The sequence below is a fragment of the Dioscorea cayenensis genome, chromosome 3, assembly GCF_009730915.1.
Source record: "Dioscorea cayenensis subsp. rotundata cultivar TDr96_F1 chromosome 3, TDr96_F1_v2_PseudoChromosome.rev07_lg8_w22 25.fasta, whole genome shotgun sequence".
NCBI classification, from domain to species: Eukaryota; Viridiplantae; Streptophyta; class Magnoliopsida; order Dioscoreales; family Dioscoreaceae; genus Dioscorea; species Dioscorea cayenensis.
In genome coordinates this window covers 16,214,788-16,239,632 of record NC_052473.1, presented here as the reverse complement: position 1 = coordinate 16,239,632, position 24,845 = coordinate 16,214,788, and the positions used below count along the sequence as shown (strand labels likewise).

At 38.3% G+C, this 24,845-nt stretch overlaps 1 protein-coding gene across 4 annotated transcripts; it reads left to right on the top strand.

Annotated features, from left to right (window-relative positions):
* Positions 1–16,922: 16,922 nt before the first annotated feature.
* Positions 16,923–23,836, top strand: LOC120252506. 4 transcript variants are annotated; one of them, XM_039260689.1, is made up of 10 exons: positions 16,925–18,893; positions 18,981–19,268; positions 19,406–19,572; positions 19,655–19,726; positions 19,811–19,963; positions 20,042–20,205; positions 20,330–20,477; positions 23,017–23,139; positions 23,212–23,299; positions 23,380–23,836. In XM_039260689.1, exons 1-10 carry the CDS (start codon positions 17,018–17,020, stop codon positions 23,592–23,594), a joined length of 3,294 nt encoding a protein of 1,097 aa, XP_039116623.1. In that variant the 5' UTR covers positions 16,925–17,017; the 3' UTR covers positions 23,595–23,836. The 4 variants fall into 4 exon arrangements, with proteins under 4 accessions (XP_039116631.1, XP_039116623.1, XP_039116619.1 ...); XM_039260685.1 differs by having other exon boundaries at positions 16,925–19,268; positions 19,412–19,572; XM_039260678.1 differs by having other exon boundaries at positions 16,925–19,268.
* The last annotated feature ends 1,009 nt before the right edge of the window (positions 23,837–24,845 follow it).

Below are 24,845 nucleotides of genomic sequence, written 5' to 3'. Positions count from 1 at the left end.
AATCATAATTGATATCTACACCATCGACATTGCTGGCGGCCAAACACTAGCTAGCCACCATGGCTCTAGCAGCAGTGCTACACGCATTACTCTTACATCGCCACCATGTACTCCACCACCATCCAAGTTATGCACCAACTTATCACATATTTATGTTAGGATGTGATCGAAGCTTTGAGGTGCTTGATGCTAGCCGGCCTAGATGATGGAGATGATGGGATATGCATGGTGTTGTGCATGTACACAATAAGGAAAGAAAAAGGGTGGCTTCAGTTAATGCTAGCTGATATAGTGTATGTGGAGATCTGAACCCAATATGGGGTGTTTTAATGCATGTAGCTTTTTGTTCTTTCTGTTTTTTTAATTTTGCACGTGTTGTACTGTGATATGTTCCTTACCTCTCAAAGGTTACTATGACCTTTTAGTAAGTAATGTAGAATGAATGACTTTCTCAGTTGAATGAATTAAGTCTGAGAGACTTTTGGTGGGTTGTGTATGTTCTGTAACTTTGTTGCAGGTGTGTGCTGAGTCTCCAGTGACTGAAGAGTGGAGAAACTCTTCGAAGAAACTCAACATTCTGGTATCAGAGCTTAGAGATGATGGCTGCTGACACTCCAGTGAGCCTTACACAGCCATGTGTATCGGTCTTCAAGGGGGAAGACTATGGAAGGTGGAGCTTGAGGATGAAGACTATTTCCCGATCTCAAGAGCTCTGGGAACTTGTTGAGAAGGGGATATGCGATGGAGAGGATGAAGTGAAGCAGAGAGAGAACAAGAAGAGGGATACTAAAGCCCTATGCCTCATTCAACAGGCGGTGGATGGACCGATACTTGATCAAATAGCGGAGACCGAGATAATGCATGAAGCATGGGAGATAGTTAAGAAGCAGTATCAGGGTTCATCCAAGATAATGACGGTGAGGAAACAGGCACTCTGACAAAGTTTTGAGACCTTGCAGATGGAGGACAGCGAGAGTGTTCAAAGCTATTGCTTGAGAGTGATAACAATTGTTAACCAAGTAAAGGGGCTTGGGCACAAGCCCTCTGAAGCTGAAGTAGTGTCCAAGGTGCTGCGAAGTCTGGCACCAAAATTTGATTATGTAGCCGTTGCCTTGAAGGAGTCTAGAGATCTCTTGAACCTCACCCTTAATGAGCTCAGGTAGTCACTGCAAGCCCACGAGATTACAGTCAACAGATCCTCAAAGAAGGTTAGTGAGAAAACTCTACATGTGAAAGGGGAGAGCTCAGCTTTGAATGTCAAAGAGAAAGGAAACTCCAATGGGCATGCTGCCTGGAATTCTACCAGAGGACGAGGAAGAAGTTTCTCTCGAGGAAGAGGAATGAGCAGAGGTGGCGATAGAAGCAGTGAGTCAAGAAGCAACATACAGTGCTTTAATTGTAAAAATTCAGCCACTACAAGGCGGAGTGTTGGGGGAGAGGAAAACCCCAAGAGAAAGGAGGTATACTGGTAGCCGAGGAGAAAGAGAAACCGAGCAATATGTTCATGGCCAGTTGTGATAGTAGAGGTGAATCAAGCTCAGTATGGTTGATAGATAGCGGATGCTCACGCCATATGACCTGTGAAAAGCAATTCTTTTGTCAACTAGACAATTCCAAGACAGAGAGTGTGCGTTTAGGACACGACAAGGAGATGAGGGTGGAAGGCATTGGCACAGTGAATGTGGCTTCTCGAGATGGAAGCATGAAGCAACCACATGGTGTTCAGTATGTGCTAGGATTGGCATATAACCTCCTCAACGTGGCCCAATTGCTATCGAGAGGATACGTTGTATTATTCGAAGGTGATAGTTGTATCATTCGTGATGAACGAACCAAGAAACAAGTCATTGTTATGCCAAGAACCCAAAACAACATGTTCCCAGTGGACATCTCAAAGATTGGTAGAGTGAATGTTGCAGTTGATTATTAAGAAATGACAAACTTATGGCATATGCATTATGGCCATTTGAACTTCAGAAGTTTGAGACAACTAGAAGAAAGGAAGATGGTTCATGGATTATCGACGTTGAAGGGAGCAACTTAGTGTGAAGAGTGTGTGGTCTCCAAATAGACGTGAAGGTTGTTTCCCATTGGAAAGCCATGGAGAGTATCAGTTGTACTTCAACTTGTTCATGCTGACTTGTGTGGTCCAATGAGCATGGAGTCCATGTATGGAAGTAAGTATTTCTTTTTGCTAGTTGATAATTTTAGCAAGATGTCTTTGATTTTCTTTATTAAGAGAAAGGCAGAAACCTTTGAATGCTTCCGAAAAATTTCATGCTTCCGTTGAGAGAGAGATGGGAAAGAAGCTCAAGGTGTTACAGAGCGATAGGGGCAGAGAATTCATGTCACTTGAGTTCCGGAGATACTTTGATAAACTCGGCATCAGAAGAGAGTTAACGGTGCCCTACACGCCGCAACAAAATGGCGTAGTAGAGAGGAAGAATAGAACCGTGGTTGAGATGACAAGATGCTTGCTCAAGAGTGCAGGTTTACCAATTAACTACTGGGCAGAGGCAGCTTCAACCTCGGTCTATCTTATTAATAGGTCTCCGACTCAAGCTCTTAGAAACAAAACCCCATATGAGATGTGGTATGGTGCAAAGCCAGCAGTGGGTCATCTCAGGGTATTTGGGAGTATTGTTTTTGTCTTAATACCAGCTCAAAAGCATGCAAAGTTAGATGAAAAATCTGAAAAATGTGTTCTGGTTGGTTATTGTTCACAAACAAAGGCATATAGGCTATACAATCAAGCCACATGAAAGGTAGTTGTTTCTAGAGACGTTATGTTCCATGAGAACAAACGTTGGGACTTTGGAGAAATGGATAAAAGAAAGTTGGTGATTTCAGTTGACGAGTCAGCAGTTGACTTGGACAAGGGTTCTTCTAAAAGAGTTGGTGCTTCATCCAATGAAACTGAAGAATCTAGTGAGTCAATGGAAGATGATTTTTGCTTGAATCCTTGTGAAGCTGGCGATTCATCAAGACAAAGAGTGGCACCCACCGATGGATCCCCTCTAAGGAAAACAAGATCTCTGACCGAGGTCTACAATTCATGCACGTTCGCGTTGAACATTGCAGATCCATCGTGCTACAGTGAAGCAGTGAAAAACAAGGAATAGAAGGAAGCAATGGCGGCAGAAATGTTAGCAATCCAAAGTAACATTACTTGGGGCTTAACTGAATCACCTCCAGATAAACGACAATTAGTCTCAAATGGATTTATAAAACAAAATGTGGAGATGATGGTCAAATCTTGAAACACAAAGCTAGATTGGTTGCTCGTGGGTATACTCAGCAACAGGGGATAGATTATGACGAGGTGTTTTCACCCGTGTCTCGCATGGAGACAGGAAGGATTTTCCTTGTCTTCACAGCTCAAGCAGTTTGGTCGGTGTACCATTTCGACGTGAAATCTGCGTTTCTAAATGGTGAGATAGTGGAAGAGGTCTTTGTAGAGCAACCTGAAGGATATGTGATCAAAGGGAAAGAAGACAAAGTGTATAAGATAAAGAAAGCCTTCTATGGCTTGAAGCAAGCCCCCAGGGCTTGGTATAGCAAACTAGACATGTGTTTCCAAAAACTTGGGTAGTTGAGAAGTGAGAATGAACATACCATGTACAAGAAGAGTTAAGGAGTTGTGATTCTGTTACCGAATGTCTATATAGATGACATTATCTACACCAGTTCATCACCTAAGATAATTTAAGAATTCAAGGCTGTCATGAAAAGTTCTTTTAATATGTCTGACTTAGGTCAAATAAATTATTTTTTGGGTTTGGAGGTGAAATAGATGGCAGAGGGAACGTTTGTGACACAAAGAAAGTATGTGAGGGATCTTATTGCTCAGCTGAAAATGGAAAACTGTAATCCTGTGATGACACCGATGGGAGTGAATGACAAGCACTTGTTTGAAGAAAGATATGAGAAGGCAAATGCAAAATTATATAGAAGTGTGATCGGAAAATTGATGTACGTAACGCACAATATGCCCGACATCAGTTTTGCAATGAGCTTGTTATCAAGGTTCGTGACAAACCCGAGCAAACATCACATGTGTGTAGCCTAGCGGGTAGTGAGGTATTTGGTGGGAACTATAGAGTTCGGATTGTGGTAATCACGGTGCTCGAAAGGTGCTTTAGAGGGCTTTATCGATAGTGATTGGGGTGGATCAATGACTGATTGGAGGAGCACATCGGGCATGATTTTTATGTTGGGTTCTAGTGCTATTACGTGGGGTTCTAAAAAACAAGATATCGTGGCACTGTCGACCACCAAAGCAAAGTATATCGCTGCTACATCTGCGGCGTGTCAAACCATTTGGCTCAAAAGGATGTTAAGTAAGTGTGGGATGAAGTTCAATGAACCAACAAGATTATGGTGCGACAATTAGTCCACCATTTCAATTGCCAAGCACCGAACCCTCCACGAAAGATCCAAGCAGATATATATTCGTTATCACTTAATCAGGGGTTTAATTACAAAAGGTGCAATCTTCTTACAACACTGCAACACCAAGAGTCAGTTGGTAGATATTCTTACAAAACCTTTGCCTGCTGACCAACACTCAGTTATCAGGGCACAGATGGGTGTGTGCAAGCTTCAATCAAGGGAGTGTATGTTAGGATGTGATCGAAGCTCTGGGATGCTTGATGCTAGCCAGCCTGGATGATGGAGACGATGGGATATGCTTGGTGCTATGCACGTACAGGAAAGGAAAAGGGTTACTTTAGTTAATGCTAGCTGATATAGTGTACGTGGAGATCTGAAGCCAATATGGGATGTTTTAATGCAAGTAACTTTTTGTTCTTTCTGTTTTTTACTTTTGCACGTGTCGCAGTGTGATACGTTCCTTATCTCTCAAAGGTTATTATGACCTTTTAGTAAGTAATGTAGAAAAAATGACTTTCTCAGTTGAATGAATTAAGTCTGATAGGCTTTTGGTGGGTTGTGTATGTTCTGTAACTTTGTTGCAGGTGTGTGCTGAGTCTCTAGTGACTGAAGAGAGGAGAAGCTTTTTGAAGAACCTCAACAATTCACAGGGATGCTAGTAATATATATGATTGAGGCTAAACGCCTCCTGGGGTTTCTATAAAGATGTTGCACCTACTAGTGTGAGGTGTCTTCAGAGGTGAGCAGGAGAAGTGTACACACGAGAAAACTCTTCAATTGCTCCAGCTACGGCCCCTGGTGTATATACTAGCAAACAAGATCGTACCTATTTCTAGTGGATTATGCATTTCACCTTTTCTCCCTCAATGTTTTTATGTTTTTCTCATCTCTTTTGTTTTCAACGATAACTCTATATTTTGTGTGTGATTTATCTTTTTTTTTAAAAAAAAAACATTAATAATAAATGTAAAGTGAGAAGTTTTAATATACATATATATACACACATAATTTTAGCTATTAATAAAAATTTTCCCTCCAATGTTGATTTTAAAATATTACAAAATCTCTAAATCCAACTAAGCACAATTATTCTCTCTCCAAAGTAAAGTCAGTATAGAACTCTTCAAGGATTCACTTTTATGCGTAAAAGTGGTGTCCCCTTATTATTATTATTTTTTTTTGACGGAATATATATATATATATATATATTTACAAACATACAAGAAAATTTGTATTACTTATTTATTGAGCCTTAACAAAATAATTTGCAGTTAGTTTACATGAGAATGGGCCATGTCTTGAACAGGCCTAGTCCATACCAAATGGGTTTGGGTTCAAACACAAGCATGGGTTCAAGAATGCTCATAATTCAGCAATTCTACTGTTATTTCACTTATCTATATTGTTATACATTTTTAAACTATATAAAAAAATTCTCAATAATAATTACGAAGATATATATATATATATATTTAGCATGCCATATTTACTGGATTAATAGTTGTGATATTTTAAATAAACCAAACAGTCTTAATAATAATTTAGTAAGATATATGTCGATACTAAATATATTCTATTAATAGTTAGAAATGTCTAAACTTTTTTCAGTGAGATTCATTTTTAATATGCATAATAATTTTTAATATTAAATTATTCTGAATGTTTCGTTGCTATTTATTATTGTTGTTATTAATGTTGTTATTTTTTATTTTATTTTTTTTTGAAAAAGTGGATAAACCACAACTAATATTAATAACTGGAAAGAACACAAGCTCCCACCAAAAGTGAAACAGACAGAACCACAACAAAACAAACACAACACCACCACAACAAAAGCATCACTAGAAGTGATAACACAATCCCAAACCCTCCCCTAAAGAAAACCGGCCAACAAACCACTCCCAACCCCAACCCCCATGTTGCTGTCAAAGTCTAGTCATCACTAATGTTGTTATTTTCATGTAAATATTTTTTTTTAAATTAGATTATATATTTATGTGTTAAATCAAATATTCATGAATAACTTAAATATGAAATAACAATTTTTAGTTCAATTTAAACCTAAATGAAGTTGTGCAGGTTATTTATTTTTTCATTTTTTTATTTTATTTTTATTTTTTATCGTGAAAAAGGCATCCCCATAATCTATTGTGGATAAATGTTAAATTTTATAAACCAAAATATTCTAATAATAATAATAATTTGTATTATGTTTATTTATGTATTTATTTTATATTGAAGTATAATTTCTACTTTAATAAAAGTAATAGGAGTTTTCTCCAATTCTCCTATAACTTAAATAAAAAATCTTTTATTTTTCATATCTCTAAAATGTTTCTATTTCGCCAATTATTTATTTTTAAATTCAAATTTATATAAAATTTTAAAATTTTTCATAGCTTACTCATCTACATTTGTATCAACAATAGGTCTAGCATTGATGGGACTGAGAGAATATGAGTTCTCAAGTGCGGATGTGGTAGAGTATAAAGAGGATAAACTCACATTTAATATGTTATCGTAATGACAAGGGAAGTAAACTCGTCCGTTTTTTATTAGTATATCTACTTTCATAGACACGAGGTGAATGAGCTCGCTGTGTGCCCACGAGATTAAAGTATTTAACTATTATAAAAAAAATTATTGAAAGTATAAGGCTTAAAAAAAAAATAATAAAAAAAACTTAAAAAGGATAAAAACAATATTAAAGGACTGATCTGAAAATTTATAAACTTACAGAGTGACTAAATAGGTAATTTTACTGCTTTGTAACTATTTTTTATTTTTTTATTTTTTTATTTTTTTATTTTTATTTTTATGGGTTTCTGTTAAAAGTTTTCCAAACAATAAAGAATGGCAGGTAAGAACTAATACACCTAGCAAAACGACTTCCAATTGATTCCTTATCTAACAAAACAATCTAACAAACAAATAAATATAATAATGAACTTTTTCCTTCATAGCTTTTTCTCAAAGAAAAAAAAAAGCCTACTTTTGGTATCATCAACCTCTCACATCATTTGTTTTAGGAGAAAGAAACACTTCACCCCCACTTTTGTTAAAAAATATTGAAAAAAATAAAATAAAATAAAAATAAAGCTTTGATATATATATATATATATATATAATTTTTATAGCAGATGTAACCAAGAAGGAAAAGGATATTCTGCCAAGTTCTTTTTGACATTTGTTTTCTAAATTTGGGTTTGTTATGACTTGGTGGTCCCAAGTCCAAGTGGGTCCAGATCTTAGTTTCACAAATAAATTATACTATATATAGGATTAATAGTATAATAATGGAGTATGCAATAAAAGGAAATAAAAGGAAATATTTATTTTTAATATCAAATTTTTAAGCTTATGCATCAAGATAATTGTTTTATAAATTTTTTCATAAGTTTTTTTAACCAATTGGTCACACATATCTATACATACTATTAAAGTTGCATAATTTACTCCGAAAGCATTTCAAAAAATAATTTAATATTTTTTAATAATATTTAAATTTTTATTTATATTACTTATAATATTAATAATTGAAAAATATTAATTACACATAATACTCCAGTTTCTGAGTTATTTAATTATATTATTATATATATGATATTGCCTCAAAACTCCTCACAAAATTTTAAAATCACCAATATGAAGCCGGGAGAAATGCCTAGTGATTAATATAACAAATATTCTATAAAATTTATTTTTTTTAATATAAATAATATTTTATAATTACATAAAACTCTATTGTCATAAATATATATATATAAAACTCTGAAAACCACTCTGTATACTGTATAATTTATCTTAAAAGTCCTTGTTTATAATTATAAAACTTCCTCATTTCAATTTTAATATTAAAATATTATAGAGTTATTAAAAAAAGAATAATATTTTTTTAAAAAGATGAATTTTCTCAAAGAATATATATATATATATATATATAGCAAATGAACCATTATTAGGAAAACCATTTTTATTTTTCTCAATCGGCGGTTTCTTTCGGTCTTGGGCCACTTGACTCTCACATCAAGGCATTCTCTTTGACTCTATGTCGGCATAGTAATAAGTGGATTTTTTTTTTTTATTATATTTTATCATCTATTAATTCTATAAAATATTTATTAAAATAGACCTAGTCACTAAGATTAAGTAGGGGTATATGCGTAAAATGCTCCCCTTTATTTATTACTTTATCAATCTCTAGGCTTCTTATTGGGACCGACTTATTTATTAATATTTAAAGTCTGAGGTAGGATGCTCCCTATTCCCATTTTAAACTTAACATACTCTGCTATATGACATTATAATGCTGTTTAGGGAAACTTTAATCATTATATTATCTGATACCTTGATTTGGATGTAATACCATCAACTCATTAACTCCTACACATAAACTATTTTTCATAATAATTATATTATAATATGGAATCATTTCATTCATCTTTTCAGCTATCGTTATTATATATTTTATTAAAACATATTTATTTAATAAAATTTTAAATATTGTTAATAAAATTATTAAATGTTACATATTTGGTGATAAAAAAAAATAAATTTTAAAAATTATTTAAAAAATTTAGAACTTTAAAAGATGGAGGACTATTTTTAGTAGAAAATTTAAAGATGAAGAAGTAGAGAAGAATAAATTTTGTTTGTAAATGTAAATGTATTTACATAAATAAAATGAGAATTTTAAAATTAAAAAAAGTGGAAATTGTCAAAAAAACCCTACAACTTTGCCAAATTGCCAAACAAACCCCCATAGTTTCGGAATACCCAAAAACGCCTTCCTTTTTCAACTCCATGATTTTTGAAACCCCAAAGTACGTATGGCATTAAGCGAGTGTATTTAAAAATTTTATGGATGAAAATGCCCTTGCACGGAAGTCGTAGTCGCACCCATTTCGGCGGTGTGAGAGGGAAGTGGGTGGGTTTTTCTTAAGCATTACAATTTGCTTGTCTTCTCTCAACTCGCGACTCAGCTCAACTCGCGTCTCCAGCTCTTCTCTTCCCACGCGACTCTTCCCTTTTTCACCGGCGTCTCGAAGAAGAGTCCCATGCAAGTATTCGACATTTCAGTCACTTTGCAATCTAAGGTATTCATTATGGTTTTTTGTTAACTATTCTGTTACGAAGAGACATTTTTCGGTTTTGGTTTGTGATTTTGTTTTGTTGGAAGACATTGAAGCTTTCAGGGGGATTAATCTACTGGGGTTTTGTTAGTCTGCGAGGGAGATGTCTCGGCTAGGGTTTTTTTGTTTTGTTTTTACATTTTCGTCTATGTATACTGATCGAAAATGGTTTTCCGATTGTTGTGCTTTTGTGTAATGTTTATAATCTACGTTTACCCTTTCGGTTGATATGGTTGCAGATTGTAAAAAAATGAGGTCTCCGTTTAAACAATGAGCTTTTACCGCTTAAGTTAGTTCGCTCCGTTTAATTATTTGTATCTACGTTTAATAGTATACGTCATCTGCTTAAAAAAATGATATCGGTGTTTAAGAGCCGAGTGTTTACCGTTTAACAAATTACATTTCCGCTTAACAATGTCTTTGTTATTGTCGCGAGCTTGTGATTATGGCGGTCAATCTAGTTAATGGGCGATGCTACTTGACACCCCAGTAGTCGAGACCGTGGATCGAATTGAAAGTTCACATGATCCCTCGACATCGGGAGATCATCCGAAGGACACCGTTCAGCGAGCATTCTTGAGTTGGAAGCTCGTATACCAAGAGCGGGCCCTTCTTGACTCTCTCTGCGAGAGATACGATAACCGCACGATAAATTCGAGGATCGGGAAAGCATCGCGACTTTCGAGGGCTCGAAGATGTGGCAATCGTTCTTGCCCTGCGTTGCGATGGGGAGGCGATCGTGTTTCGAAGAAGAAAAACACGATCGACTTTTCGAGAGAGGTATTTATCGAAGACGTACGAGAGACGAGAGACTCCATCGAGGGAGCACTCTTCGACGAACTCGTTGGACGGAGGGAGAAGAGGAGAATTTTGCCAAACTCATCGATGGTGTACCTCACGGGTACAATCCTCTTCCCAAATACCTCCTGCTTTCGGTTCCTAATCGGATCGTTGATTATGTCGATGATCTACACGGAATGGGGGCGCTACGCATGGGCGTAGCGACGCACTGAAGTGGCTTATGGAGGACATACCACGAGCCGCTACCCGAGTCTGCAATCTAGATCGCGGGGAAGAAGACCAACACCGGGTATGTTAAAGGGGTTGCAGCGGTGGCGCTTAACATCCGGGTTTTACTGAGTGACCGGGAACCGGAAAGAATGTCCGTTTCTGCAAGATCCCAAGGATGTTGTGCTACGGTGAAAATACTTACCGGGAAGCAAGCGACGATAAAAACAAGTTTGTTATCTCTCGAATGAAAAGAGGTAATAATTCAAAAAAATATTTTTGTTTAGCGTAGAGCGTTAACGTTTAACCATATCATTTACCGTTTAACTTTATTCATCTATCGTTTAACATTATAACTTACCGCTTTAACTTTTGTTCAACTACCGCTTTTAAACTTTTTAGTTTAATGTTTAATTTGTTTGTTCTATGTTTAACACAATAGGTTATAACGTTTAAATATACTGAGTTACATGTGTAAATATAGTTTTAATTGTTTAAACTAAATAATTTCGCTAAGATTGTTTGTTTTACACATGCTAGTTTCCTGAGCTGGTTCCGGCGAATGCTGATGAAGAAGTATTTGTTCGGGCCAACCGTCGGTCGGATGCTATTGCTCCGGAATCGCTTGCTCAAAGGCAAGATGAGAGGGCAACCTCTTCCTTGCGCGTTGGACGCCGCTCTCCTCGCCTGGGCCAAAACGCATTCGCCGAGGCCGAGAAGCCCTCCCCACCCCCGCCCGACCGTGGCTTCCCCCGACCGTGTCGGCCCCCGAGCGTGGCGGCTCCCTAGCGGCACTAGGCGAGGATGTCACTCGCAACTCTCATCGCGAGCTTGCGATTTTGATGATCGAGTTCCCTCGACTTGCCGCTCGGGTGAGGCATTGGAAGGCCGGTCGCGATCACGATCGATCGCGCCTTCCCTTCAAACAAATGAAGCACCCGGGACGGATACGCCGTCGGAGTTCGACGACGAGGACATCATCGAGGGTGGCCCTTCAAAGACGGCCTCATTCAAGAAGCTTGCAAAAAGAGGACAATAATGCCTCTGTCTCCACCCGTGCCTGGGCCGACGATGAAATAATAGCAGATTACCATGCAGCGAGCACCATCGGCGGTCGATGTTGTTAACGTTGATAACATGCCCATCACGGTGGAGGAGATTGAAGATGGCTGCCCGAGTTTTGCAGCGGTGGAAAAGATCGTCGACTCGTTGTTGGGACGACATCACGCATCTGGTGGAACCGGCGCTGACAATCGCGGCATCAAAGATGGACACAATTCATGAAGAAGAACAACCGGACAACGTTGTGTCTCCCATTGATCTCTACGCCTTGGAACTCACGGTTGAGAAGGTCGTTGAGTCTATCCTCAACGAAGTGGAATTCACGGTGGAACCAACGGTGACCGCTGCCGCATCGAGGCGAGACACAATCCCACAAGAACAAGAAGCATGTAAGGAAGTGTCTCCGTTGATGCTTGCCGTCGTGCCCCCATTAAAGGAAGCCAATAAAAAGTAGAAGAACTTCGGAAAGTCTTCATTCGAAGAAAAAAATACGTTGCCAATCGCGCCTCAATAAGTACTGAGCAGGGAGTTGATAAGGATCTTCCTCAACGCCCTATGGACAAGTAAGTTTGAAGTTTTTATGATATTGTTTAAACTGTTTTAGTTACCATTTAAGTAGGAGCGTTAACGTTTAAAATTTACAGATAACATTTAACTTATAAGTGATACCCTTTAAATATTACCGTTACCGTTTAAACATTCAATATATAATTTAAAGTTTATACTTTAACGTTTAATTTTATACTTACAACATTGTTTACATGTCTTTGTTCCGTTCAACCACAGCACTGTCGTGTGGAAGAATGACTCATCACGACCACACGGGCCAATCTATTCGACCGCTCGAGGGGAAGGAGATGGTCGCTGCATCGATGTGATGGGACGCATTCATATGTATCTTGCAAAAGACGATGAGCGTAGTGCCATATCGTTATAAGAGGCGCGCCTCCATCACACGCCACCGGGCCTTGTTCATGTCAAAGCAGGGTGACGACGCACATGAATCCACGATGGCTATGATTGGAGATGTCGCGCGCAACTTGCATGAAGTGGACATCGTCATCCTCCCGATAATTATGAGTGGCCATTTCCATGTCAGTCAGTCCTTGACAATGAAAAACAAGAATACTGGGGCATTATTCTTCATGCCAAAGCGAAGAATACGATAAAAAAACACGCTAGAAATGGTAAGTGCTTTAATAATTTGTGTTTGTGTAATAGTGTTCGGTAAATAATCGGCATTCTAATATGAACTTGTATATCTCGACAATGAACCTATTCGACCTCAGTATCGACATGGAGTTAGGGCGAGTCGGCGACCGCAAAGTACCCGCTTGTTCACGACACTCGAAGCCCCACTGACGTAAAAAGGAAGTGTCGATCGCAGCTGTCTATGTCATGCGGTTTATCGAGCGATTACTCGCCGGGTGAGAAGCTACTGGGTATCGCAGACTCGACGTCCCTTATCTCGCGATTAAGGTATGTTTCCCGCATACTTAGGGAGGGGAGGGCAGCCGGCATCACAGCCAGAGGGGAGTCTTCGCAAGCGGGTTCTTAGTCATTCTTTCTATATTTGTATACACGATTCTTTCTTTAATAATCCAGATTCATTGTTTAACATACACTTTCAGTGTTTAAGTATATAGTTCATTGTGTAAATATCAATGTAATTGTTTAAACTCCGTTTTACTGTGTAAAACGAACCAGAGGGGAGTGTACGCAAGCGGGGTCATAGTCATTGTATAGGTGTAATAGTTTCAAATGTAAACCAGTTTAAATTCAATTCATTTTTTCCGAAGAACATGACAAATTTTGTCAATGTAAATGTACATGTATCTAAATTCAATTAAATTCATTCTGCTTTCGCTTTTGAGGTTACGTTTCTTGTTGGATGATATTGTAGTCCGTAGGTACATTATCGGGTAGGGTTCTGCTTTTCATTTTCATTTTCATTATCGGCTAATATCAACATTCATTTTAATCAGTATAATGATAACTTTTCGCCTTTTAACTTTCGCTTTTCTCGTTTAAGTTTAGGTTTCTCTGCTTTAAATTTAATATTTTCTCGTTTAAAAATATCCTTATTATTTAATAATATCAATGTAATTACAACAAAAAAATATACTTAATATTTTCTGCTTTAAAAATATCCTTATTACTTAATAATCTCTTATAGAGTGTAATGTAATGTTCCGATTTTTTTATGCTGCGACGGGAGTGGAAACGCTGGGGAACCGAGCGTGTATTAATTACGCTGGGGAACCGCTAGCACCATCCCGTTAGTACATTTTAAGCGGATACAAATTTATTTTTAAACGATAAAAAAATAACTAGCTTAAACAGAGAATAAAAATATTTAAAACGTAAGAGATATATTTAAATATAAAGTTCAATATTTAAACAATAATAAGAAGTATATACACAATGCCTAGTCGGCAATGATTCATTCCACGATCTGCGATTGTGACACGAAACGCGGGTAATGGCTACAACGCAACTTTGCGGACCTCGGGACGCTACGACTCGATCCTCTTTCGCTAGGACACCCGAGGTTGCCTTCTCGTCACAAAGGCGGTCGCAAACGCAGTCACGATTTTCATCCATCGGCCCTGTCTATTGTCCGGGTATGGGGAATATAGCTTCCTTATACGCCATTTTTGAAGTCGAAGCTTCCTTCCACAATCACCCGTGTTTCTCGTTCTTCAAGAATTTGAAGTCAAAATTCCTTTTGATTGCAAAAATTCTAAGTGCGTCTCCGAAATGTTCAACGCCTTCAAAAACATTGTCCAATATCCAACGACAACACTTCACTTGATCGGATGAGGAAGGAAGGCATGCCACACCCTCGAGCTCGCCATGATGTGGAGCAAGCTGCTGCCAGATTCTGAATTCCTGCCAACACTTTAGTTTAAACGAACACGATTAATATTTAAACGAGACACAAAATATTTAAACGATAAACATAAATCTTAAACGTTAAAACAAAAAAAGTTAAATAATAAGTTAATAAGTTAATCGGAGACAATAGTGTTTAAATGGAAACTTGATAAATGTAAACAGATGACAGTGGATAATAAACAATAATTAACTTCTACAACTATATAAACATAAACGAGAAGAAACTTACAACGAGAACTCGCTTTTCGTGAGGATACGATGCCACATCATCCGTCTCAACAACAAGATCAACAATGTAACATTTGAAGATGGAGTGCACGTGACACATGCTGCTGGAAGTCAACCTCGCTTTTATATGAGACATACTGCTTTTATGTCCATCGGGTGTGATAAACTTCACCCCGACACGGGAAATATCGAGACCCCATCGCTCACATATTTTTCACCTAACACTGATTCCCAAGAAATCAGCGCTGTGAACATTAGCACTCGTCCCTCCCCGTTGTATCTAGCAATAGCACAAAAACTCTCCATAATTTAATCGGAAGAGCTAAAATTGAATACACCAAATGAGAAGAAGAAAAAGAACAAGAACAAGAACAAGAACAAGAAGAACAAGATATGAGCCTTCTAAACTTTGTTTGAGAAAAAGCAAGCAGGAGGCAAAAAAAAAATTGAAAAACTATGCATAAAGAAAGTTATGATTGGGCGCCATTTTTCCCACCTTTTGCAAGGGCAAAAAAGGAATTTCATATCGTGGACCCACTTTAACTTACCGGCGGGGGGTTAAAAGGAATGTAAAATATAACGGAGGGATGTCCGGGGTGTGTAAAAGTTGGAGGGGGTTTTTGGGAAGTTTTGAAAATTACGAGGGATGAACAGTAATTTTCCCTTAAAAAAATAAAAAAAATAGCCATTACTTTCACCCAATGTTTAAATTTTAAAAATGAATACATGAGCCATGCAATTTATTCGAATTTTAAAAAAATATTTTTAAAATAAAAAAATGGTGGGCTCCATTGGTTGAGTATCCAGTGACAATTGAGCGCTCAATGCCCACTAATCTCTCTTAAAGGTTGCTAAATCATCCTATAACTCATTGAGCTTTGATTGAGGAGTAATGCTGTATAGAGGGAAGAAATCACACGAAATCAGCCACACGACTGATGTGGCTGGTGATGTGGATTTTTTTTTGATAAAACCACGTGAGTTTGTCTCTCTCTTTCTCTCGTATGGCTTCTTTCCCCCACTCCCAGGCCCCGCTGCCAGCCTTTGCTTCACTCCACCTCTTTCCTCCGCCGGTTCCCTCTCCTGCTCCCATCCCCCATTCCGACCGTCACTTCTCTCCCCCGCTCCCGGCCCCATCCCGGCAGTCGCTTTCTCCCCCGCTCTCGGTTCCCGTCCCGGCCGCTGCTTCCTCCCCCGCTCCCAGCCTCGTTCTAATCGCCGCTTCCTTCCCCGCTCACTGCCACCGTCCTAGCCGCTGCTTCCTCCACCGCTCTCGGCCCTGTTCAAGCTGTAACTTCCCAACCACATGAGAGAGAGAGAGAGAGAGAGTCCCACACGAGAGAGACACAAACTAGGGCCGACCTATGCCCTAGTTTCTCTTCACAAACGAGAGAGGGGCGGCGGCCGGAAGCGGGGGAGGGAAGCGAAGGGCGCGAGCGGTGGTCGGAAGCGGTGGCCAGTCGCGGGGGAGGGAAGCGATGACCGACACAAACGAGAGAGAGTCCCACACGAGAGATGTGCCCTAGTGTTTACTTTATTGAATTTTTTAATTAAAAAAAATTCACGTCACCAGCCACATCAGTCGTTTGGCTGGTTTCGTGTAGTTTCTTCGCTCTATATAGCATTACTCTTTGATTGAGTGGCCATTAAAAATTCTTTTCGAATTATCAATTTACTTCGGATTATATTCTCCACCCTAAAACTAAAATTCAAGAAACAAGGTCAGAACTAGGGGATATAAATCCCCATTAGAGACAGGGCAGGGACTAGGAAAGTTGAATATATAATTTAAATATTATATATATAATATTAAAAAATTACTTATATTAAATAAAAATATATATTGTTAAAGATAATATATTTCATGTATTTATAAATGATAAAAATAAATTGAAGACAAGGAATCCCTGAACTTAGGTAATCTCCATCGGGACAAGGTCGGGAATGAGTTTAGCAAGTCTTGTTGGAGAATATTTCTTCCGGTGAATCCCCGCCTGTAGTCATATTTATGATTTAGTGATTAAAAAGAAAAACTAATTCTAAAAATATATAAACAAGAGACCCACGTTAACGCAAAACAAAAGTCCGCAGAACCTCCAGACCATAAAACCATCACACTCATCCAAATACCTCTGCATGTCACCACGCGCTTTCCACGTGCCATCTTCCCCCTTAAACCCTTCGAAATAACCCTAATTAAAAATCCAATTTTTATATCCATCTCTCCCCCAAATCCCTCCTCTTCTCGTGCTCCTTGGATCCCTTTCAAACCCTAACAAGCTCGAAGAATCACTCTAATGGCCGCCGACGATGAGCCCAAGAAGGTCAAGATCCTCTGCAGTTGCGGCGGCCGCATCCTCCCACGGCCTAGCGACAGCGCGCTCCGCTACGTCGGCGGAGACACACGTATCGTCTCTGTTCGGCGAGATGTTTCGTTCTCCGAGCTCTCACGTAAGATCTTGGACTCCTTTGGCGGCCCTCTTGTTCTCAAGTACCAGCTCCCTGATCAGGACCTTGATGCTCTTGTCTCCGTGTCTTGCCCTGAGGACTTGGATAACATGATGGAAGAGTACGATAAGCTTGTTGATGCTTCCCCTGATGGCTCCTCCAAGCTCCGTGCATTCCTCTTTTCCCCTTCCGAGACTGATGGCAACCCCCTTGAGGCTGGGGACTCTGGGCACCGCTATATCGACGCTGTTAATGGGATCGGACGCCGTGATAGTGTTGCCAGCGTCACCAGTGCCACCAGCGCCACTAGCGGTGCTTCGCATAACTCCGACACAGCCTTCGCCGCAACAGATTGCGCTACAAATGAAGGTAGCTCTCCTACTCTTGATTCTAAACTGGGTTACCAAGAGCCTGCTTCGATTCATTATGGGCATCCCCAGCCACTATCGGAGTTGGCTGGGGCGCCGGCGCAGTCTTTTGTGCCGGTGAGACCATTACAGCCGCTGTCACAGTTGCCACCTTTGCCACCTTCTTATTTGAAGCCTGCGATGCCCGTGCCTGTGGCACAGGGGCAGACTGTGCGGCTGGATGATTGCTATATGTGTCAGAGAGCGTTGCCGCATGCACATTCAGATAACTTGATACAAGAGAAAGGGAATCCTTCTTCCTCGTCTTCTCTGGGGAGTAGTTTTGCGGAGGTGAATCCAGTGTTTTATAGTCACCACTCAGAGGATATGATGAGACAACATAGAGCTGCAGTAGGGGATAATGTAGTTGATGCAAGAGCTGAAAATGCTGTCCTTGGAGGTCATTTGGGGGTTTATGGGGTTGCTCCGATGTCTGAGGCTGAGTATGGTGGAGGTGGGAGAGAGGTTCTTCAGAAAATGGAAAATCTTGAGCATGCTAGGGGTTTGGCTCCTGCCAGTGTGATGGGTTTGGCGCCTGCCAGTATGATGGACTTTCTGGGTGACATTTCATATGGAATGGTTGCAGGTAATGTACCTCCTTGGATGCATTTTGAAGATTTTCAGCAGCAGCAGCAGCAGCAGCAGCAGCAGCAGCAGCAGCAGCAGCAGCAGCAGCTAAGAGGGCAGACTTTGGTACCACCTCCATTATATCCAGTTAAGCAGGATGTCGTATCTAGGCCGCTTGGTGTTGATGTTAGTTCGACTAGGAATGCTAATTTTCAGCCAGCAGAATCATCAAACCTGATACCATTTACAGAGGGCTCCAATGATTATGTTAGACCTGTTGATGGGATGATGGGAAGTCTCCGATTAGGTCTTTCTGAGGCTGCCAGATATGGTGAGCAGGGAAAACCAGTTGTTAGACCAAATTATGGCGTCCCCAAAGATGTAAAACTTGATACTTCATTAATGGCTGAGCATAGCCATATTTATGGGGTGCAAGTTGGAGGACCTGGCATACAGGTTTCGAATGCTGTTGCAAATCATGGAGTTCTTGAAAAGAATGGTGTTATATCAACAAATCAACTGCCCCCACTCAGTTATGGTGTTCCTTACTTGCAGAGTCTTCAGACAAGTGAGATAGGCAGTGCATCAATGGTTGTAAACCAGATACCTGATTCACATAATTTAGAACCTGGGCATGAGCCTCCAATTCCCAGTGAGCGTTTGCTTGGGGTGCCCACATATGCTTCTGCCATTGATTCTACCTACAATAGCCACGCCATTAATCATAAGATTGCTGTAGGTGACTGGAGAGGTGAGACATCTGGAGTTCACATGCAAAATTCTGTTGATCAAATGCCATCTCCTTTAGATGGTAACATGTCCAGTACCTTGGTCTCAGCAGGCAATCCTGCAAGTCATGTGGAATATCTCCAAGAACCTCTACCATCTGACTCACTTTTTAGCAACCATGACCCTTGGAATGTAGCTGGGGTAACACATCAATTGCCTCCAAGAACTATTAGAGTGGGCGGCAAAGAGCCAGTTGCTGCAAGAGACTTGTGCATGGAAAACTTTGCAGGAAATACCACTGATTCCAATATTGTATCTCTTTTAGAGGAAGGTGCCCTTCACCATCCTCTGGACCCTGTGGCCAAGGAGGCACACCAACATGTTCAATACACAACAGGTTCATTTTTCTGTTTTTGTTTATAATATCTTTTATTTTTCATGTATTTGCAAGTATAGTTTCTTACTCTTTTTGATAGAATGCAAAATACAAAATTTATTATGATAATATAAGCCTTTTTCCCTTTTTTGTTGAAGGATCAGTCGAGGACCAAATTAAGCAAGATTTGCAGGCCATTGCTGAGGGTGTTGCTGCATCAGTTCTTCGGACTTCTGCACCTATTCAGTCATCTTTAAATCCTGCGCATAACCCAGATAATGCAGACTTTCTTAGTGCTGTAGCTATGGTTGATCAGAAAGTTGAGGTGATAATGTGTTTTTAATTTCCTTTCTCTTTTCATCTTAAGCAGTAGGCAGATATTAATTTATATTTATTTTCTGCTTCAGGAAACAAGGGCAAAACAGTTGGATAAGGTCAATACTGGTATTCAAATCACTGAAGACATTGGGCGCCTGCAGGTTTAACCTAATTGTCAATATTTTTTTCTCCTTATATGTGATAATTGTAGTTTATTCTTTTCCCCTTCTTTGGGCTATTATTAGATAATCAAGAGCATTGATCTTGAAGAATTGAAAGAACTGGGTTCAGGAACGTTTGGAACCGTGTACCACGGCAAGTGGAGAGGCTCAGATGTTGCAATAAAAAGGATTAATGATAGGTGTTTTTCTGGCAAGCCATCTGAGCAAGAACGCATGGTAATCACAAATTGCAACAATTCTTTTCTGTACCTCTGACCGGTTAATCTTACTATTCATACTTGCATATTATATCAGAGAGCTGATTTTTGGAATGAGGCCAGCAAGCTTGCTGACTTGCACCACCCAAATGTCTTAGCATTCTATGGTGTTGTTTTGGATGGTCCTGGGGGCTCTGTTGCAACAGTAACTGAATATATGGTTAACGGTTCACTTAAACAAGCTTTACAGAAGAATGACAAGTAAGTCATTTGCTTCCATGCATAATTGATAAAGGCATCAATAATCATATTTGGCTAGTACTATTCTTTATGCATTCAGTCAGCAAAAATTACAGTAGTTTGATTTCTTACTAGCGTGCAACAGGACACTTGATTTTCGTAAACGCCTTTTAATTGCAACGGATGTGGCATTTGGAATGGAATATCTACATGGGAAGAACATTGTACACTTTGACTTGAAAAGCGACAATTTGCTTGTTAACTTAAGAGATCCTCAACGTCCTATATGCAAGGTATTTTTATCTACAACAGTTTTCAATTCAATGGTAATAGTGGTGTGATCTTATGATCTTATCTCTGTTTTCATGTTGTTAAACCATCAAGAAGAATTCATTAACAATCCAGTTACAGCCAATTTGTGTTACAAAACAGTTTTAGTGTTCATTTAATATTTACTTAAGATAATGTAATATGCAGAATCTTTATACCATGAAAATTGTCCTTAATCTTCTTTTATGCTGCCATAAGCCTTAGTTGGATTGAGTTAAAATTTGTGAACTCCACTAATCATCTTGGAGTAGTGCATCATATTGTATATAAAGTGCAAATACCTTCCATTTCTTCACATTTTCCCATGTTCCTTTCACATTGAAGAAATGTTCTGTGATTTTCTACTTGCTTGTAATATTTTCGTATGCGCATGATTGCTAGTGCTTGTGTTTGAGACTCATGTTTTTGTTGTGCTTTAGAAATTTGGATCTAAAACCTTTGAGACTGTCCACCTAACATCTCCTTTAACAGAGGTTCTTATACTGGTGTCTTTTGATTCGGGATTCCAAAAAATGAGATCTTTAACCATTTCTGTTAGGCAAATTTTACTGAAAAAGTTAAATCATGCATTAATAATTTTTGCACTCATTTATTGTTAGGTTCTAAATGTCATTATAATCATCCAATGACATTTTCATTGTTAATCTAAATTGATTTGGCAGTATGCTAAAATCTGAAGATTTGATCCCCAGATTGCCTTTGCCTGAACTGCTAACCACTTTCCATCAGGATCAAATTTAGCATAATAGAGAGTAGTGTCTAACCAACTGATCTAGCAGTGGCTGGATGCCTGGATCCAACGTAAATCTATTGCTGCATCTGCTAGATGTCTTCTTCATTGAAGAGGATCAATGTTAGAAATATCTCCTGATTTGTTATCGAGTTTATATATATGTTCCTACCTTGAACCTTATTTTGTTTTTACTTGTTTGGGTCTTAATCCTTTCTCTGAAACTCTTCTATGTATATGATGGATATGCTGCAATTTCATGCGTCAATTGTCTAATGTTCAAAATTTTTCTTGTTGCAATATTAAAACTTGCAAGGAATGCTGATTGTCTGATAGTCATGTTATTTCTCCTGATCAGAAGTTAATTATTGTGAGACATGTTATTTTATATTAGACTACAGTCAAAAGTTTGGCATAACACATCCTTCTTGCTAAAGCATGATAGTGAAAATCAAACTTTGTGTTAGTTTTGGCATTGGGTATACCTTAAAAAGTGAGTTGGGATACCCCAACAAGCAATAGGAGTTTAGTACTCAATTCAGTCTCTTCATTGTAACCTTAGAAGTCATTGTGGATGACCTATACAAGTAATGGCCGGTTTTTGTTCTCACCTAATTTCTCCATTGTGATTGTGGTTGTGTTGGTGTTGAATTATCTCTCTGATATATGCGACTTTGGCAGAGATGAGGTGTCAAATTATCTACATCATTAAGGCTTAATGCCCTATGTTCTGACTTCGAAACCACTTTAGCTTCTTTCAGCCAAAAAAGTCTTCTCTCTCAAACTCATGCTTTAAAGTGAAAGCAGCCAGATGATGGCCTATCCTATTCTCTGTGGACGCAAGACAACAGGACACAATGCCTTTGGTCCCCTATTGGTTGAGGAATTAGATGAATAAAAGCAACTGAGGATGGGACTTCTAATCCTACATGGGGATTGTAATAAGCAAAATTTATTTAACATGATTGTTGTTTAGTATTCTTCTTGTTCCCAGTCATTTGTAGAAATTATTAGCTTTGGCAGCTCAATCTCCCCTAATGGATCAAATTGTAATCCTTGAAACGGTGGGTATAACTATGCTAAACTAGAATCATATCAGTTATAAACAGGAACTTAGTTCCTTTGTTGAATTAGTGATAAATGGGGTCTTAATTCCTCAATTGTGTTGGCTATAAACGCAGCATAACACCTAGGAGCTGTTTGTTCTTTTTAAGATTAAATTATTCATTTGTTCTTTACCCCATGAATTCTCAGATATCAATGTATTGCATCATCTTAGGAGCTTATTTGTTTTCTTTTTTTCCCCCTCTTTTGCCCCTTTTTTTTCGACTTTATGAAGATAAGGAATTTTAAAAAATGCTTCAAGTGCATGATTTTGAATGTGATTATAAGTCATAATTCACCCTTTGCCGGTAATATGACCCTTGGCTAGGACAGGTGCCGTCATGTTTCGATGACAAACTATTTTAGTCTAGTTATTTATGCTGAAGTTTTGTCTGGGATTTTCTGGTACAAAATCTTATTTGGCGGTTAACATATGCGGCATGCTGTTGTAATACAAAATAGCCTAGGCTTTGTATCAGAAAAGTACACTGGTTTTTCTTGGTTATTTCGGTTAGTTCACATGAGAGAAGGAATTTGATTATGTAAGAAACTTCAGTTTGACATTGAATGCACTTCATTCAGCCTACCGAGGCACTTATCGGGCAATGTCTGTGCTAGAAGTCTAGTAAGGTGTATGTAATTTGATCTTTTTTTAAACCTTTCCATAGGTTGGTGACCTGGGCTTATCTAAAGTGAAATGCCAAACTTTAATCTCTGGTGGTGTACGAGGAACACTTCCATGGATGGCTCCTGAGCTTCTAAACGGCAGCAGCAGTCTTGTCTCAGAGAAGGTCCGCACAATGTTCTCAAAGTTAATAATGCAGTTTACATCTTTTTCTCATCCACTTCGTATTATAATTCAGGTGGACGTGTTCTCCTTCGGTATTGTAATGTGGGAGCTCCTCACTGGAGAAGAACCATATGCGGATTTACATTATGGAGCAATTATAGGTAATGACACCTGCCTTTGCGCGCAGAAAAGAATTTAGTTCTTCATTGTCAACATTTTAAGCAAAACTTTTTGTCAATAGGTGGGATTGTCAGCAATACATTGCGGCCTCCCATCCCAGAGAACTGCGACCCAGACTGGAGATTATTGATGGAGCAATGCTGGTCTGCTGAGCCATCAGAGCGGCCAAGTTTCTCCGAGATAGCCCGCCGGCTGCGTGCCATGGCAGCTTCCCTCCCCCTTAAAGGTCAGGCTCAACCACACCCTCCACCTGTTCAATCACATGCACAGAAATGATATCTGTTTGCTTTTTAAGCTTTGGTTTTCTTTTTCATGCGTTCATTGTGTTGTAGAATGTAAAAAGAAAGCGATGATGACCTTGTTATTGAAAAAAAAAGGGTGGCCTTTTAAATTCAGCGATTTTCGTTTATATTGGTTTATTTATCAAGTACTTGTGATTTGAAAGTTACAGAGGAAACCCATTTGTAATTTTTTTTTACCTTGGTGATATTATTAGGAAATTTTTATGTGATTTGTTATGTGGTGTCTGTCATTTATATATCTACATGCGTTTAAATTAAGATGAGATTAAATGACCAAAGTACCCCTGTGTAATTTGCTTAGCTAAACATAAACCTTTTATATGGTTTAAAAAGTGAAAATTATTAGACTCATATAAAACTCGGAGATGACTAAAGGGTGGTTTTTTGTGTGATCTCACACATTTGATAGTTCAATGAAAAGCTTCAGTGTAAACTTAGTTTATTTCAGTGTGAGGTATTTATGTAATTTCTGTAATTTTAGGAAATTTTTAAGCTCAATTTGATTTGTTAATCATCTTCAAAGGCTAATTATATCTCTGATGAAGCAGTTATACGATTAACTTTATCTAGAGTTCAAATTTCATTGGCCATAGTAGTGGCGGTAATAAGTCTCAAGTTTGCAGTTAACTGGATCTAGCGTGGCTAGTCAATCAATTTATTGTTCACACGTATGCCCCTAATTAACTGTATTTGTAAATTTTAAATAATCTATACATTTACTATACATATTATTATAATAAATGTATAATCTACTCGGAGAATGTTTTTAAGGAATAATTTTTAATTTTTTTAATAACATTTAAGTTTTTTTATTTATATTATTTATAATATTAATAATTAAAAAATATTAATTACACCTAATTAATTATTTATGTAATAAATATCATAAGACATTCGAAATCAAAGATATAAAATAGATCAAAGGTATAAAATAGTTTCTATGATAAGAGTTGTTTAATTATATTATTTTATATATGATATTGCCTCAAAATTTCTCATAAAATTTTAAATTTTCCGATGCGAAGTCGGGAAAAATGTCTAGTTATTATAAATATAGCAGTGTTTGGTGACCTTGGTACGCTCCATCTCCAACTAAAACATCTAATGAATATAAATAACTAAGTGCCCATAAGTTATACGAAAGCTATACCTTTCACTTTTTTTATATATTTATCTTGATAATTTTTAATAAGTCTAAAACAAGATCAATTTAACAATTAATTAA